This window comes from Drosophila bipectinata, chromosome 3R, assembly GCF_030179905.1.
Source record: "Drosophila bipectinata strain 14024-0381.07 chromosome 3R, DbipHiC1v2, whole genome shotgun sequence".
NCBI lineage: Eukaryota > Metazoa > Arthropoda > Insecta > Diptera > Drosophilidae > Drosophila > Drosophila bipectinata.
In genome coordinates this window covers 9,876,594-9,894,700 of record NC_091739.1, presented here as the reverse complement: position 1 = coordinate 9,894,700, position 18,107 = coordinate 9,876,594, and the positions used below count along the sequence as shown (strand labels likewise).

At 43.2% G+C, this 18,107-nt stretch overlaps 4 protein-coding genes across 6 annotated transcripts; 2 read left to right on the top strand and 2 right to left on the bottom strand.

The window, feature by feature from the left end:
• The first annotated feature begins 470 nt into the window (after positions 1-470).
• On the top strand, positions 471-2,562 carry ArgRS-m (arginyl-tRNA synthetase, mitochondrial). Its single transcript, XM_070281298.1, has 4 exons — positions 471-653; positions 714-1,872; positions 1,933-2,299; positions 2,372-2,562. The coding sequence occupies exons 1-4, from the start codon at positions 621-623 to the stop codon at positions 2,523-2,525; spliced, it is 1,713 nt and encodes a 570-aa protein (XP_070137399.1). The 5' UTR covers positions 471-620; the 3' UTR covers positions 2,526-2,562.
• On the bottom strand, positions 2,555-13,687 carry mRpS9 (mitochondrial ribosomal protein S9). Its single transcript, XM_017234932.3, has 7 exons — positions 13,494-13,687; positions 13,193-13,408; positions 12,964-13,137; positions 12,819-12,904; positions 12,398-12,758; positions 2,789-2,951; positions 2,555-2,721 (listed from the first exon to the last, which is right to left on the bottom strand). Exons 1-7 carry the CDS (start codon positions 13,587-13,589, stop codon positions 2,630-2,632), a joined length of 1,188 nt encoding a protein of 395 aa, XP_017090421.2. The 5' UTR covers positions 13,590-13,687; the 3' UTR covers positions 2,555-2,629.
• Positions 6,473-12,288, top strand: wtrw (water witch). 2 transcript variants are annotated; one of them, XM_017234924.3, is made up of 3 exons: positions 6,473-6,796; positions 9,004-10,348; positions 10,406-12,288. In XM_017234924.3, the coding sequence occupies exons 1-3, from the start codon at positions 6,678-6,680 to the stop codon at positions 11,903-11,905; spliced, it is 2,964 nt and encodes a 987-aa protein (XP_017090413.1). In that variant the 5' UTR covers positions 6,473-6,677; the 3' UTR covers positions 11,906-12,288. The 2 variants fall into 2 exon arrangements, with proteins under 2 accessions (XP_017090413.1, XP_017090414.1); XM_017234925.3 differs by lacking the exon at positions 6,473-6,796 and adding an exon at positions 7,694-8,199.
• Positions 13,688-13,819: 132 nt separating the features above from the next.
• EMC1 (ER membrane protein complex subunit 1) lies at positions 13,820-17,901 on the bottom strand. Of its 2 annotated transcripts, XM_017234926.3 has the most exons (13): positions 17,632-17,901; positions 16,920-17,562; positions 16,716-16,862; positions 16,341-16,653; positions 16,237-16,257; positions 15,817-16,151; positions 15,563-15,757; positions 15,419-15,496; positions 15,154-15,355; positions 14,947-15,099; positions 14,722-14,892; positions 14,426-14,659; positions 13,820-14,366 (listed from the first exon to the last, which is right to left on the bottom strand). In XM_017234926.3, exons 1-13 carry the CDS (start codon positions 17,730-17,732, stop codon positions 14,206-14,208), a joined length of 2,754 nt encoding a protein of 917 aa, XP_017090415.2. In that variant the 5' UTR covers positions 17,733-17,901; the 3' UTR covers positions 13,820-14,205. The 2 variants fall into 2 exon arrangements, with proteins under 2 accessions (XP_017090415.2, XP_017090416.2); XM_017234927.3 differs by lacking the exon at positions 16,237-16,257 and having other exon boundaries at positions 17,632-17,900.
• Positions 17,902-18,107: the final 206 nt, after the last annotated feature.

Genomic DNA, 18,107 nt, shown 5'->3' with positions numbered 1-18,107 from the left:
CGAGCCGCATTCAACCCTCAAAAAGCAAGGCCTGAAAGTTATCTCAAACTGTCCCGCGCAGAAGCGAGCAGCGTTGCCAGAAATATTAAAAAATTATAATTTTTAAACTATTGCTCTGCTAAATAGTATTATAAAAGTGTTTTGTGGGCATTTTAATCTCACTTGGCCGCCTTACTTAAGAATTTTTACCCCTCAGGAGGATTGGAGACTTAGAAGATTTTGTTGATATCAGAATGACAGATTAGCGGGGACTCCCCTCAAATCTCCTAATCAACAAAAGAAAAATACAGATTCAAGTATTTACGTAAATGTTTTAGTGCAAAGAGCTTTATTAATCAATTTCATCTCAACATAGTTCAAATTTCGCGGCAGTGTTGCCATTTGCTCTGGGACAGAAACTTTTAGTGGTAGTGTGACCAACAAAATGGTCAAAATATTGATAAGAATGGATATTCTTATCGATATTTCTTAAGTTTATTATTCTTGCACATGAACCAATAATATTGTATTATATTTAAACTATACAACTATAATTTACTATTATTAATAGGCATTTAACTTTAAATGACTTGTGCGAAATAGTTGTCGGGGAAGAAAAAGCCGACAGGTTGTTCACCTCGATGATTCGCATTAGGCGCTCAATTTGCAAACAGGTGAGAGGAAATGGATTCAAAACGGAGTTACCTGTTATAACCAATCCCATCTCCTTGAAGCTAAAACAACTAAATGGCGTTACCAATGCCCTGGAGGTACCGGTGAAGAAGCAGATACTGCAGAATGGCCACCGGCCGAGCCTGGAATGGATTATTCCTTCTGCGGTTGCGCAACAGGAAAAGGAGCTACTACGGGAGGTAAACGATCTCAGATTTGATGACACCTACATCGAGAAGGTTAAAACTATCCCCAGCTCTGGGCGCAATGCAGCCAAAGTAGAGTTCCAGCTGCACCCGCAGGCATTTGTGGAGAGCGTGTTGCGGAACAAATCAAATCCCTTGCCTCAACCAAATTCAGAGCACGTCGTGGTAGAATACAGTTCGCCGAACATTGCCAAACCTTTTCACGTGGGACACCTGCGCTCTACTATAATTGGCAACGTGCTGGCTAATCTCCACCAGCATCTGGGCTACCGGACAACTCGCGTGAACTACTTGGGAGATTGGGGCACACAATTCGGTCTGCTGGCGCTGGGAGTTGAGCTTAACAATGTAAGTGATAAGACTATGCAGACATCGCCCATTGAAACGCTGTACAAAGCCTACGTAGTCGCCAATAAAGCAGCAGAAGATAGTCCTGAAATAGCCCAGCAGGCAAGGGATCTCTTCACTGCTTTGGAAGCTGGCACAAACGAAAAAATGGCCAAAAAGTGGCAACAGTATCGGCAGTACACTATAGAGGACCTGTCAAAAGTCTATAGCCGACTAGGTGTCCACTTCGACAGCTACGAGTGGGAGTCCCAATATTCCCAGCAACAAATCCTCGAAGTTTTGGATCAGATGCGTAAGGCTGGAATCCTGCTCAGAGAATCGGATGGCCGTGAGATTGTTAGTGTCGATGGTAGGCGCATTCCAGTGATCAAAAGCGATGGCTCCACCTTATACCTGGCCAGGGACATTGCCGCTCTGCTATCACGATTGGATCGCCTAAATTTCTCTCGCCTACTGTATGTGGTGGACAATGGCCAAGCAGATCACTTCAATGCCCTCTTTAAGACAGCGTCGAATCTAAATAATCGCTTAAATAAAGAAAGCCTTAAACATGTCAAGTTTGGAAGAATCCATGGTATGAGCACTCGCCAGGGCACGGCTATATTTCTCAAGGACGTCCTGGATGAAGCTCGGGATATTATGAGGGAAAAACGGAGTCTAAGTGCAAGTTAGTTGGAACTTGGAATATAAAAGCACAGTACCTATTCTAAACCTTTTTTTTTTGCAGCCACCAAAGAAAATACTTCCTTCGATGACGAGCATGTCTGTGATATTCTTGGCGTCTCCGCGGTGTTAGTAAATGTCCTTAAACAGCGCCGACAGCGCGATTACGAATTCAACTGGAACCAGGCCCTTCAAGTTAATGGGGACACTGGAATTAAGCTCCAGTACACGCACTGCCGTCTAAACAATTTATTGGAGAATTTTACAGAAGTTGATGTAGACGATATTAGACCGAACTGGGATCACTTCGCCACAGAGCCTCTGGAGGCTTTGGATTTGGTTTACGAACTAGCTCGTTTCGATCAAAACGTCTGGCAATCAAAGGAGCAGTTGGAGACATGTGTCCTGGTTAACTATCTATTTGGACTTTGGTAAGAAAGATAGTGCTTTTAATTCTGGATCCTTAGATCATACCCTCTCCAATTTTATCTTTTATCTTGCAGCAACACAACCAGCCGAGCTCTTAAACGCTTGCCAGTCAAGCAGGAAGCTTGTAGGCAAAAACAATACCAAAGACTGCTTCTCTTCCACGCCGCCAAGCAGACCCTCCAACAAGGAATACAAATCTTGGGTCTCAGACCTCTCGACCAAATGTAGATGAAAGAAATAAAAAATACCAAAGGCACTACGATCTTCACATTTATTAAAGCCATCATAACTGCCATATAACCAAACAGCGTATTGCAGATTCACGTGTCCACTTAGCGCTTCTTCCACGTGTACTTGCGGCGTGCCCCTTCCTGTCCAAACTTCTTGCGTTCGCGTCTACGGTAGTCACGTGTCAGGAGGCCAGCTGCAAACATTGAACATAAATTGCAATTAGCGAGAATATGTAGACGGAGGGGTTTAAAGACACTTACCCAGACGCATTGACTCAATCATCTCTTGATCAACAAAGCTGCGCAAACTCATCGCAATTCCCCAGCGAATGGCACCGGCCTGACCGGATGGTCCGCCGCCCTCCACATTGGCCTCCACATCAACTTTTCCCAACATTTCGCTAAATTGCAACGGAAAGAGCAACTGCAAATAGAAAGATAATGATTTTTAAAATATGTATTCGATGATTAGCATAATTCAGCTCTATAGAGACATTAGAAGGCCCCAACTTTTAAGTAATTGTACAAAGTGATTGAAAATCGTTACCCAATTTAAACAACTTTTAATATACACAAAAATATATGTTTGCAAACACCGCTTGTCATTTAACCTGTAACGGAAACGGGACCTGAAAGGTTTGTTTTGTAGGTGTGATGCAAATTATAAGTTCATTACAGATAATTGCATAGCCCCAAGCTTGATGGGCACGCGCTGCCACGATTACATTGTTAAGTAATAGATTCACATAATGTTGACTCTGTACTATAGGTTTACAAAGATATCTATATCCTGGTTTTTATATCCCAGAAACAAGAAATAGCAAAGCTTATGAAAATGTTTAATATCTTGCAATAGTTCTTAGTCCTTGGGTATTGGTGCTATTGGTTATCAATAGCTTAGCAACTTGCTTTTCAATAACAAAAATTGAATACAATTTTTTAAATTTAAAAATGCCGCAGAAAAATAATTATTCAGACCACCGCCTCAAAAACAAAAACATTGTAATTAATGTGATTGTGCCAATTTTGATTCGAATGGGAATCAAGGCCCAGTAGGGCTCCACAAACGGAAACTCCTCAACGGTTGGGGGCACAAAAATAATAAACGATCTGAATAAAAAAACAACCTTTTTAAAAAATAAAAGCACAGTAATTAATACGTATTTGTGTTTGGACATTTTTGTCAAGGCAAGTTGACAGAAGTCATCAATCTCGTAATGGTTTTGGGACGAACGAGCGAAAGAGATGGGCTTTGATTTGTTCAAAAAAATTATTAGATGACTTCACGCTACAGCAACAAAAGAATAAACATAATAATATTGCGAACAAGATTTTTGAATTAACAGCAAACTGGCAATTAAAGCTGAGGATGAACGACAAAAAAATTCTTCATTAAATTCGATAAAAATAGAAACAGTTTTGCAGAAAAATGACGAGGCAACTAAAGAAACTGGTTCCCAACTTCAGGGTTCCCCAACATAATCCATTTATCTTTGGAAGCCATATGGGAAGACTGTCATGGGTAGTGGGTGGAAAGTGGAAGGCGGGCTGCCGGCTAGTAGAAAATTCGCGACGACATCTTATGATTTAAATTAATATTATAGTTTGACACCAGAGTAGTATAGTTGATCGCACGAGTCGACGACGAAAGACCCGAAGATGTCGCTCGTCCAGCCAAGTACCTTCTCCATAGGGGAATATATGGTGTATATAGTATATAGACTAAGTGTACATCTACTTCATTGTCGCTCGCGAAACTTAGTTTGGGGTCTTATATCGTGTACAATATCATTTCGGCGCAGTTCCTTTTATCAGTTGATCTCACGTCGTTGAGCGCGCTTTTCAAGTGTCGGATTATTTTACACGGACCGAAGAAAGACCTATTGAGCTATAGCTTCTATAAAAGATAAAGCAACGTTCATTTTAAGGATCAAAATGCAGCAGCAGATCCAGAAACCCAGGCATTGGACTTGCCACTAAAAACTGTTGGTTTTTTAACGTAAAGTGACATTTTCGAAAATAAAGAATTAAAGTTTAGTTTTAAAAATTAAATTATAAATACAGTTATGATTAAAGTCAAGTGTAATATTGACACAGAACTTTCTCGAGATCCAGTAGAACAATTCCCATTAAAAGATGATAAAATAAACAATCTCTATAGCCGAGATCAGCTCATGAATAGCAATTGAGATTTGTTTACACTCTGGCTTTTGTCACTTGTCGGCTGCATTATCCTTTAATTTGTGAATAAAAGCAAAAGCCCAATTGCAGCTACATTGGCCCGCGAGTACACTTACATATAGTAAATCGAAAATAGTGTCCACAGAGACCCAGAGATCCGACGATGTGGGGCCGGTGGGCACGCGATTCAGGTTCAAGGGCATTATCAAAGCAACACAAAAATAAAACTTAGCTTAGTCCGATGCGTTTGCTCACATAATAAATCCCCCTTTTCTCTGGATCGTACAAAAGCGGGAGTAGAGCGAAGAAAAAGTTCCAAATTGATGTCAATTATAATTGAATAAACGCGCAGTGAAAAATAACCGAGAAAGTAAACGAACGGCCCCCGACGATCGTTAGGGCAATCGCCATTTCCATTTCCATTCGATAGCGTCGCAGTTTTTCAAAATGGCCGCACAGTCCGTCCGGCATAATCATCCGGTAATCCGGAAAATGGCGCTTCCGGGAACCTGTTCTAGTACGCTCCAAATAGCAGACGCTCCATTAATATCCATAGGCCCAGTAGAAATTTATTAATTGACAAGACGATTTCCAGTAATTCACACAATGTGGCAAAAATGACAGCAATTTTTTTTTTTAATCACACGGGGGCGTTTCATCAAATATTTACCCACTGTGTTAGCGAGTTTTGGACCTCGCAGACTCCAGACAGCTACGAACATACTACAGTCCCCCAATGGGTCCAAAACTGGTTTCGCCAACGACGCACAGAATTTGATTAATTTTCTGGCATATTTAAGCTAGCTCAATTTTGTTGAGAGTTTATTTTTTAAACTCGTCGTTACCTCGTTTTTATCGCCAGATTTTCATTGTTTTTTTGCCTAATCAAAGAAAGTTCCAAGCACCAGCGATTGTCGCCAGGCAAACAGACTCTGTTTGTTTATATTTCGCAAACAGGTTTGCCGTATTCCCAAAATTCTGGGGAATTGTTTACGGTAATCCGATGCCAAAAGTAAATCCATCAAATGGAACCTAAACAAGCTTAACGCTTCGTTAGCAAAGTAAATCTAATGTAATAAGCGTAATGATTATCTCGATTCTTAGCACACGTGAGAGAGTGGGGAAAAGCTGTGATTATAATCTAGTTAAATATATGATCTATTATAAATAGGTTTTAGAAAAAAGCGTAACAACTATAATAGCTGGAAGGTACAAAAACAAACACATAATAAGACGAAATAAGAGAAGGGCTAACAAACAGAAATAGTTTATAATACGTTGAACTTATAAAATCCATATATGGGTCTGTATTAGCTAATCAATAGAGCTGTCATATATTTTAATGGCTTTAATATTAAATTAATCCTAAAGGATACAGCCATTTATAGACTTATAATATTTCCCCTAACTATCAGGTCCACCTTTTAAATCCAGAAACAGTAGCATTTTAAGATAAATCCCCAGATAGTCTGGTGATAATATCTAGTAAGACAAATGACGATGAGAGGGTCTTATCGCTGCGTCAAAACGGAAGGCTTTTAGATAATTTTAGCCACGAGTGCCGCAGTCCATTCGCCCGGACAGTTGGCAAAAGTTACTCAGACAGTGTGACACTTGGGAAGAGTAGAGTTTAGAAACTTAAATTGTGGTATGGGGATCTAAAGCTACTAAAATTAGTTTGTTTATTTAGGGGATTGTAGTTTTCCAACCATTCTCCAGCTATAAACTTTCCATCTTTCTTTGCAGCTTTGCAGAAAATGTCGATCTTGCATTGAAATCTTGGAAGTTGCCTCCAGAGCCTCCACTGATATTGAAAAGCCATTTATTAAGCCAATCGATTTGCATTGAGCTTTTCGCATTTTTGCGCGTTTTAATTGCAACCTCTAAAAATAAAAAAGAGTAGCAGTAGCATTGACATCGACGGCCAGATACCCAGATAGCAGAGAAACCACTTCGCGGGTCGACCACTATGGAGAATCTGGGCTATAAGGAGGGCAGCACCAAACCCCGCCGCATGACACGTTCGATCAGTGTCGTTACCAAGACCGAAGTGGAACAGCCGCTCACGGAGAATAATGCAAATAACCGGTAAGTTCCAGTTGGAGTTGTCACCTCGCCAGTTGCCAATAGCCAGTTGCAATTGCAGAGATATCTGGTTGCAATAAAATGTGTTCAAAATATGCATACGCACAGGTGTGATTGCCAAACCCAAAAGCCATGAGTCGCGTTCCAAAAGACGCGGAAACATCCGCATGATTTATGTGACAAATGTATTGGCCAAGTCAACACTTCAAAAAAAATCAAATTTTACACAAAACCAGTTGCAAGGTAATTTGCAATCAATGGGGGATAAAATTCAACTACCAGATACTACACTTTCTATACTCCCTGAGAGGATCAAGTTTCACTTTTACTTCGTTTTTCAAATTACTATATATTTCAGCTTAGACTTGAATAAAAAAATAGAAATAATAGAAAATTTAAAAGATATTTCAATAAAATCGGTAGATAATGTTAGAGATTATTTTTGGGATTTTTACTAATAATGCTATCGGGACGATTTGAAAAGTGTTTACTTCTTAGAACACCACAAAATAAGAATCTATTATAATGGTAGAAAATATTACTTCGTTCATTTAAAACAGAGTCCTTCATCCAACTGAAGAGAAAGAACCGGCACTACCCTTCTTCCAAACTTATTTTAAAATCCTATAAAACCTAATAATAGTTCCAATACCACCCAAACCAGTAACAAAAGATACCCTTGAGACCGACTTGGCCAATGATATTCTTAGCCCCAGCTTTCTCACGCCCAAAAATTACCGAAATCTCTGGCAAGCCCCCGGGCATTGGATTCACTCTCCCCGGCGTCTGGCGAAATCTCTCCTGGCCGGTTTCTCACTCTCCAACTACACCTCTTTCAATATTGATCAGAGACCGAGCCGAGGTTTACGGTTTTTCATCAAGTTTAGTCGGTTTGGAAACAACAATGGAGGCGGACGCGTTCGGTTCTGGCCAATAGAGTGTACGAATCAGTAGCCAGCTTCAGCTAGAACGCGGTGTTCGAAGTGATCGTCGCACGATCGGAACAACAATAACCACTAAAACAACGGCCAAAAAATCGGATAGAATAGACACAACAACTACAACAAAACGGAAGTGAAAAATTCGCGTTTTTTTACACAACATTTTGCATTTTCCGCCCGTTAGATACAATTGTCTAAGCCCCCGACAAAAGGTCCCATTGTGAGACAATTTTTCCGTCCGACCCGCCTCGTACCGCTCCGATCCAAGTGATCCGATCCGATTCGATCCGATCCCCGTAAGTCCAGTGCCACTTTGTGGCGGGGTCAATCAGTCGGGAAGTCGGAAAGTCGGTCGGTCGGTCGACTGTCGCGCCGGACTCTCCCATGTATTTCGGAAATGAAATTAGAAATTGAAAACAGTTCACTGGCGAATTGGCATCATCCGTGGATATGGCTGCAAACGATGTACGTATTGAATACGGCCGGATTCCCAGTCTCCCATTGCCCAGTTTAAGTGGCCAACAAAGGCGGTAGACTATGTATGCTCGTAGTTGTTATACAACAAGTGCACCAGCTTCTGGCCATGAACGAGGTCTGAAATTATGCACCGAGTGACTATGCTGATCTGAGCAGATCTCTGGTGTTCGCGACCAAGAAAATAAACTAAAATCGCCCGCCAAAGTCGGTGAATCCATCAACGTAAGCCCGCGAGCCAGTAGTGGACGGTAGAAAAAAAAAACGACTTTAAAATAAACCGCCAACTTTGCATAACTCTCAACGCAAAAAAATTATACAAAAAAAAAGAATAATAATTATTTAAAATTATGCATGCTCGAAAAGTCAACAGATCTCGAACTCTGTTTAGTGGCGTTTTAGCAATGGAAAATATATGTTTACAAATCCATAAAAAGTTTCACAAAGCCCGCCTCAAAAGCCAGGCCCGAGCTTAGACAAAGAGAAGTGCGAGTTCCCCTAATGACTTTGTTTAAGACTCTAAGAAAGTGATTCAGACCGATGCTATAACTAAATTATTTTATGAAGTGGTAACTTTAAGTACCATAGTTACTCAAAGTTTAGTGCTTAATTCAAGATATAATGATTAAGTGTTTTGTTCTTTTATCAATCTTAAGGGGGAAGGTATCCCATCCTGTTCTAAACTGACCTATTATGTCCTATCGTATCTTAATGTCAAATGTAAACTATATAAGAATGTATTCACACTAGTGCTAACTTTAATTTTATACCCTAATCCCATCTTCAAATCGACAGCTTCAAATCGATTCCCCCCAATTTGATGGTGCGATGGCGGAACAACACTGACGCCATGATCGAAGCCCAGTACCCGACCGCTGGAGAATTCGAATACATGGAGTGTGGACCATCCCCGCCGGCGGAGAGTGCGCCGAGCATGTACGACAGCTTTGAGGAGCCGACTAGCGAGTTGAGCGTTCAGATATGCAACGACACGCTCCGGATCAGCCTGATCGACCAGATGAAGAGCGCGGCGGGACGTGTGCGGCTCTTCGAGGACATCGAGCAGGGCAACGTGGTGGCCGAGAGCATTCGGACGCACTTCGAGTCAGCCTCGAAGCTGGAGAAGAACCTCAGCTATTTGTGGGCCTCGTACCTCAAGCGCTGGGATTTAATCGAGGGTCTGCTGGAGGCCGGAGCCGATCTTAGCTTTTGCGATCAGAATGGAATTTCGGCACTGCATCTGGGAGCTTTCAGTGGCTGCCTAGCCACGCTGGGCCTGCTGGTCACCAAGGGTCTGAACGTGAACCTTCAGTCCAAGTGCTACACGCCGCTCCATTGCGCTGCCTTTGGAAACGCTGCGGAGGCGGCCAAGTTCCTGATCAACAATGGCGCCGACATAGCCAAGGACACCAACAAGCCCAATTGCGAGGAGAGCCTCCTGCACTGTGCCGTCAGATCGAACGCCCTGGAGTGTCTGCAGATCTTCATTGGCGAGGGCGCCGATGTCAACTCGCTGAAGCCAAACGGCACCAATGCTATACACCTGGCCGCTGACCTGGGAAACATCCAGTGCCTGGAGGCCCTCTTGAATGCTCCCAACGCAGATGCCAACGTACGGATCTGTATCCGGGAAAAGGAGTCCACGGCACTGCATTTGGCAGCGGACGAGGGAAATGTGGAGTGCGTGGATCTTTTGCTGTCCAAAGGAGCAGATGCGAAACTAAAGAACCACCGGGGCTTCACACCCCTCCACTTGGCGGCAAGGACTTCCAGCCTGGAGTGCGTTGAATCGCTACTGAGGAATGGAAATGCCGATGCCAATGCCGAGGACTTTGACCATCGTACTCCACTCCACGCAGCCGTGGGAAAATCGGAGAACGCCTACGACATAATGGAGACCCTCATTCAGTGGGGTGCCAATGTCAACCACAAGGACATCTATGGCTTTACGGCTCTCCACTTGGCAGCGCTGGACGGATTGGTTCAGTGTGTGGAGATGCTGATATTCCACGGGGCGGATGTGACCACCAAGTCGAAGAAGGGGACCTCTGCCCTGAACGTGATCACCAGGAAAACCCCGGCTTCTGTGGCCATGATCAGGCAGAAACTGGATGCGGCCATTACCCTGCACCACTCGCAGGTTAGTATTATTATATAGGTTAGTATATTATATCTAAATTGTGTGATTCCTTTTTAGGATCCAGTGAACCGCGAGGTGGAGCTGGAGCTCGACTTTCGGCAGCTGCTGCAGCATTGCCATCCGCGCGAGATCAGCTACTTGAACACATTTGTCGACGAAGGCCAGAAGGAGATCCTGGAGCATCCACTGTGCTCCTCCTTCCTCTACATCAAGTGGGGCAAAATCAGGAAGTACTACATCGGCCGACTGATATTCTGCTTCAGCTTCGTGCTCTTCCTCACGCTATACGTGCTGACGGCCCTGGCCCACAACTGCTACAATGGGAGCAAGGACGACAACACGACTATCCAGGCCCAGGAGCTGTGCCAAAAGCAGTCCATCCTGGGCGATATGCTGCGCAACAACCCCTTCGTGATGGAGATGCAGTGGTGGGTGCTGGTTGCCATCACCATAGTGGAGATATTTCGAAAACTATACGGGATTACAGGGTATTCTTCGTTCAAGCACTACGTCACGCAAGTGGAGAACATAATGGAGTGGTTCGTGATCACCAGTGTCTTTGTCATATCCTACATCTACACCAAGCAGACGTACACGTTCCAAAACCACATTGGCGCCTTTGCGGTACTCCTTGGATGGACCAATCTTATGTTAATGATTGGCCAGCTGCCGGTCTTCGACGTCTACGTGGCCATGTACACCCGGGTCCAAGGAGAGTTCGCCAAGCTGTTCATGGCCTATTCCTGCATGCTGATCGGTTTCACCATTAGCTTCTGCGTGATCTTTCCATCGTCCTCCTCGTTCGCCAATCCATTCATGGGCTTCATCACGGTTCTGGTTATGATGATCGGCGAACAGGATCTGTCGCTACTAATCAACGATCCCGAGGGCAAGGACCCTCCCTTTCTACTGGAAGTCAGTGCGCAGATCACGTTCGTGCTGTTCCTTCTGTTCGTGACCATCATCCTGATGAATCTTCTAGTGGGTATCGCTGTCCACGATATCCAGGGATTGAAAAAGACGGCGGGCCTGTCGAAGCTGGTGCGCCAGACTAAGCTGATTAGTTACATAGAGTCGGCTCTGTTCAACGGCTACTTGCCCACCTGGCTGAGGAATCTACTGCACTACACGGCCCTAGTTTCTCCACAAGCCTATAGGGTGGTGTTGTGCGTCAAGCCCTTAAATCCCAGCGAAAAACGCCTACCCAGGGACATACTTATGAAAGCCTACGAGGTCGGGAAGATGCGGAAGCATTTCGGACACACTATCTCCTCGAAGAACTCGGCTGAGAATTATCTGTCGTACAAGAACAAGTACAATAACAATAATGGTTGCGCCACCACTGGGTACGTCCTGCCCGATGCGGACCCAGATGCCGGGCAGTTTAATACCCTGACTACCAAAATCGACGACAACGCGGACCGAATCGAGTTCCTCACCCAGGAGATCCAGGAGCTGAAGCAAGCCCTCATTTCGCAGCAGCAGCAGGCGAGCAAGGTGATCGACAAGCTGCTAATTGTCATTTCCAACCAGCAAAAGCACAATTTGCGGAAATAGTAGTTTTCTAGACGTAGACGTAAGGTAATCCGCAAAGGATTCCAGTTAAGTCCCAGAATATTGTTGATATTATCGTAGTAGCAAACTGTAGTTAATCTAATTTTGATATCGAAGCGCTTGGCGCCCTATACAATATAGCCATAACACAGCATACAACACTATTATCCATACAAGTACTATTGTTGAACTAGCAGTTATTTATCCCTACAAATATTATTGTGTAACTAGAGGTTATTTGAATTAGAGACGGACAGTTGGCAGGATTGATTTGTTGCTGGTTACAGGCTGTGTCTTTGTCGTTTTGGAGTAGTAGTCGTCAGAGAATTGTTTAAATCCTAATTAAATAAATGTGTCTATTTTTAATAAAGTATATGCTATACCAATTTGTATAAAGAGTTCAATTTTTGGTGGCGCTAACCAGTAAGTTGGGGGAGGGGACCCTTAAGGTCAGTAAAATAACTAATGTATGCTTCTTAGTACAGTATAGCTCACCTGTTCCCTACAGTTTTCGTCTTCGAAATAGGATATGTCCTTTCCATTAATGCTGATCTTGCCTGTGCCCGGCAACCGAATCGTTACATCGGCTCTTGCCGTCTTTCGCAGACACTCGTATGTGGTTATGAACTGGCGGCCCTCCTCGTCGATCTTCGGCTTGGGCACCTCCAGCTGCTTGGATTGGTCCAACAACGGCTTCAAAAAGCGCTCAATGAACGCCTTGCTTTTGTAGGAATATGGCGAGGCAATAAGCCGTTCCATTGAGTTTGTGAAGTTAGAGTACTCAATGTCAGCAATGCTCTCTACCAGAACAATTTCCAACTGGTCCTTCGGCAAAAGCTGGAAGCCTGACGTCTCTCTGTGGTTTAAAAACGCTTGAAATAAAAATTGGACTTAATTTAAGTTAAAGTTGGCTTACAGCTTCTGGTTCTCATCAGGTTTGTTCCCGCGCCTAAGCATACGCTCTTCCAAATCTGCCAATTTCCTAGTTTCCTCCACAATATCCTTGAAATGAAGCTCCTTAAGTTAAATGGTTGATAAAATATAATGTATATTAAACTCACGTGCAGCAGCTGGAAGAAATTGGGCTTGCCGGTGTAGAACATGCTGTGGAAGGGCCTGCCTGTCTCATCAAACTCGGCAGCTTTCCGGGCGGGGAATACCTCCTCCGGCGATTTCATGGCAGGCCGGGCCTTGGGGTCATACAGGCCGGATGGAAATAAATAAGCAATAGCTTCCTGCCAATGATAAAGTATTAAATATAATTTTTAAGACAATTATGATTGTACATACATTGATGTCTTCCTGTGTGAATGTCTCAGCATCAGCACCCATCATGTTGGCCAAGTGTCGTTTGCCGATCTGGAACTCCAGATGTTGGGTCTTCATGAACTCATCGTGCTCGTTGGCTCTCTTGAGATACGCTCGCATAGCCTTGCTGACCTTTTGCTTCTGTACAGCCGCCGGCGAAGCCTGGACAGTCACTTCGGTGGCCAATTGAGCTACCGCCTACGAGGTTATGCAAACGTTGTGGAAAGACCGAAAAGCAAATCATCAATAATAGAGGCTGTTTTGGAACTTTGTTTGAACTCACCGTGTGACCCATGGTCGTGGCAGGGCTTTTACAGACATTTTGCAGCAAATTTCTGTTATTTTTAATTAAATTTACGCCAAAAACGCGCACTGCCATAGTTTTAAGTTGTAAATGCACGGCCAGGAAAAGAAGACAGAAACAGCTGATATGTCAGCTGCACATGGACATCAAGTCAGTGTTGGAAAACAACTTTTAATTTGGCGGAAATTTTAAATTTTATATTTAACAATTATAAATTTATTTAATAATAAAGACAGAAGAAAAGGCCAGGTATTTATTTGTTGAAAAACTTCTTTATTTGCTTTACCCGTGTCCACCTTTACACATTTTTTTATTAACTAATTGTTTTTATTTATTCAAGTTTTTAAACAATTTTAATGCTGATATATTCATTTCCTTTTATGGAAATACAAACGAACATAAATCATTGGCTCAGAAAATGCAATAAAACCCCTCGTTCCAACAGCTAATTATAATTATTTGATGTTTAACGCTATATAATTATTTGTGGTAAATTTCCTAGGCTTAGCGTTGAGAAAAAAACTTATTTTCTTTATGGGTACAATGCAGCTACAAGACTAATATTATTTATATCAGTGTTTTCATTGCCATTGGCGTCCTCTTTTTTTTACTTTCTGCCGTTCTCCCTTGTTATATTTGGTCGTAGTAAACATATTTTTGTATGTAAAGCAATTATTTAATAATGCTACGCCTATTTCCACGCCTGCTTGAGCAATTTACGCGAAGCTAAATGCTTAACAATCAGCGAACCCGATGTGAGCGCGACTAGCACAATGGAAATTAGAATATAGTCGAAGTCCTCCTTCAACAAATCGAACGTCTTTGATGGCGCCACTCGCGTAACAAACAAATCTGTAAAGAGTACATAGTTTTGACTCCATCTGCTAGTCCGATTTCAAACATTCACTTACCCAAACCGGTGGCAACGACTAGACAGGTACTCTCCAGACCACTGGGAGCGGTATAAATGTTACGCAGGCGTGCTACCGTCTGGTTATAGTTTATATAGCTCTCGGTAGGCAAAGGCAACTCGGGTATATAGGGAATCGCGCCCTCTTCGCGTCCCTGCGTTGTGGAAGCAATTGGCCGTCGAGGATCCAACAAGTGCCATGGCATTTCAACGATAGATCCGCTGGCAGTGCCAACTAGAAAAATGACAAAATAAAGGTAATTATCGAGTAAAAGGGAATGGCTTGTTACAACTCACTCAAAACATGTTTGTTGGTAATTCCGCGCTCTGTTATCGTTTCCCTCAGGACCTCAACGAGGGTAGGGATTATATAAGACTGGCGCTCTACAAGGGGCATTGGCGGAGCCTGCAAAGAGCTCCAGACGCTGCTGTTGGCCTGAGTTTTTCCTTCATACAGTTCAATAGTCGCTAAAAGGAAAATTTTTAATTAGCATTTCATTTAACTAAAGACACGGAACTTACTGATCTCAGTTCGTCGAACCTTCTCATTAAAGTATGAGTAGGCCAGCCAATTTTCTGAGTGGACAATGCTCAGTGGAGCGCGCACCTTGCGATGCGTCATGGTGAAAATCACAGAGCCGGAGACCACATCAACCAGGTATAAGTTAAGCACGGCTGATGAATAAAATTTAATTGTATTCAAGATTTAACAACTGCACGCAGACTTACATTTGTGGGTGGCATCCGGCGCCTGAGTGACAAACGCAACCAGATTGGGATTAATATACTTGTACAAAACAGAACGATCACCGAGCACACGTCCCTGTGAGTGGACGTGTTCAATGGGGTTCTTGGCAGCTACTCCGATAATCTGCTGCTCGGAGTTGTGGCCTCCCAGTCGAGCGTTCCAAATGTGTGTGCTGGACAGTTTCTAGCAGCGTAATATAATTAAATTAGTTGATTGTCGCACTGAGTGAAACGAAGAGATACTCACCCCTCCCGCATATTTTACAAAATAACCATACAGCTCGGCGGTTTTAACATCAGCAGTATAAAGGTAAAGACCGTCGGCCTGAAAGGGTCGATAATGAAGATTATGCATAGTTATAGATGGATTTTTCTTTAATAAATAGCTTACCAAAGGCGTGGCATGCTGAGGATACACATGAACTTCGTTAGAAGCATCTAATAATAGAATACCCCTAACAAAGTCCTTTTCGGTCTCTTTCAACAATGAAAGCTGCTTGATTTTATAATCTAGTTGAAGTAATCCGCCCTCTGCGGCGAGTCCAGTAATTGGATTGAAGCGATACAGAACACCATTTCCATTAGCCTGCAAAGAAATTAAGACCATTTTATTAAAATATACACGTATATCCTTTTTTAACTTACGACATCCTTTGCCAAAATAGTGCAAAGTGGCTGCAGTGGAAAATGTTTCGCCGATCTCTGAACAATCAATCGCATATTTTCGGCGTTATCGAACCCTATGACATTTGGAAGGTACAACTGCCAGTGGTGCTTTCCCGAAATGTTGTCCACGCCGAAAATCTTTCCAGTTTGCGTGAGCAAGACTAGCATCTTGTGAAGGCCAAAGGAGTCGCGAACGAGGCCGGCTCGCTGAGTAGCAGTGGGTGGAGGACCCAAGCCAATAACATGAAGGAACAAACTTCTGATCTGAACGGCTTGCGTGGTGATACGTCTTAAGAAGGCACTAGCAATGTCTCCTGCAAAAATTAAATTTTTAATTAGAACTAAGTCTCACATTTTTGAACATACTAGATAAGGGTTTCCTAATATTCTTAGACTTACTATCAAAACTTTTAAAATCCCCTATGGTAAGCAATGTTAGGAATGTTAAAGATACATATTTTAAGGATGTTTCAGAAATAAGAATTATTGTAAACATAACTTACCGGCTTTGCCCTTCATTTCTCTCTCCAAAGTTCCCTCAGAATCAGCCAGAGGTAGATCAACAAACAGAGAATCAATCACATTAGCCAAGGATTCTTCGCGCGACCAGCGGATCTTGCCTTGCTGCACAGCGACAATGGATTCGGCACTGGTGCTCAAGAGAAATAGACATCCTTTACCGTCCCCGCTCTTACGATGCATGCAATCGAAGCTGTTGAGCTGGGGAGTGCCGAAATGCTCGGGGAAAGGTAAGCTCTGTTCCAGCTCAACCACCGGCGAACAGTTGTCAAGATACACAGCATTTATTTTGAGGATCTGCAGGTCAATAAGCATATATATAAATTACATTTTCTTCAATATTCAGTAAGAATACATACGTTAGATGCAAGATCAGCATAAACCACAATTTTACGGAAGTTGAAGCTGCCTACAGCATAGCTGGAACTTTGTAGGCTGTTGCATACAGATTGGTCCTTGTTCACGCTAATTAACTTTCCATCGACAATAACCACGCCACTGAGCCCCTATGAGAAGACACAATTTAAAAAGTGATTGGAAATAAGGTTTTGAATTTCACTTACCGCCAGGGCCTTCAGTTTTCCTTGGGGCTGCGACTCGAGCGTTGTACGAATCACCTGACCGCTCTTCGAGGCCAGATCGATGCTGATCAGCTGCTTGCCATCTAAGCAAACATAGTAGCTGCCACAGAGCAGGCATGACTCTGCGGTGATCCAAGATGCAATAACTTTGCTACTGCTACCAGTACTATGGCCAGAGCTTGCAAAGTAAGCGGTGACCTCAAGATGGCTTCGCCAAGCCGGTACTACATGATAAAGCACGGAATGGCTGTAGAACCACAACGCTTCCTGGGCGCGTTCCGTATTCAGGGGCATGGTGGACCATTCCCACTCGATGGCACCCAAGTTGCTATTCCACCCTCGCACCAGAGCTGGCGCGTGTCCTTGTACTGTTAGCATGTCGAAGCCAAGATTGCTGCCAATTGGAGCAGCGGCAGTGTCGCTGCTTTCATCGGAAAACCCGCTCACTTGTAGGAGCTTGATAGCTCCACGTGGCTTTTGCTCCAGAACTTGTCGCCATACCAGATCACCAGTCTTAACATTTACACTGGCTACCACTCCTTCCTCAGTGCTTAGCAGGATTCGTGGCTGGAAGTGGTTAAGGTCGACGACCGACTGCTGCAATTTTCCCACATTCTCTGCTCGCCTGAAAATAGATAAAATATCCACGTTACCTCCCGGGTCAATGGTCATTCATGGTCATCACGCCACTTACCAGTCGAACTTCTTGATCTGGTCTTCATACAGTGCCGAGCAGGCACCCACCAAAAGCAGGACCGCGAACCCTAGACCGGCACCAAACTTTTTATCCATCATGTTTTATGCCTAGCTTCTCCTCTTCGACTGACGCAAGCGCCAAAAATGTAACTCGCAATGCTTTTTTGTGTTATAAATTAACGGAATTCAACATTAATTCGTTTTATCCGTCACTGCAAAATAGATGAGAAGAAATTAGAGCAGGGGTGGTAATCACACTACATTAGGTTCGATATTTTGTCGGTCACGACCAGTGTTGGTCAATGGATAAGTTAATTGTGCGATACCGGCAAGTTATAGGAATTAACTACTAAGAGTGACTAACTTTTTAGCTAATTAATGCATAAAAAATAACATAATCACAAAAATCTAAAGTTCAAAAATTATAAAGATCTATAAATAAGTAAAAAATGTTAAAGAAACTATTCATATCAC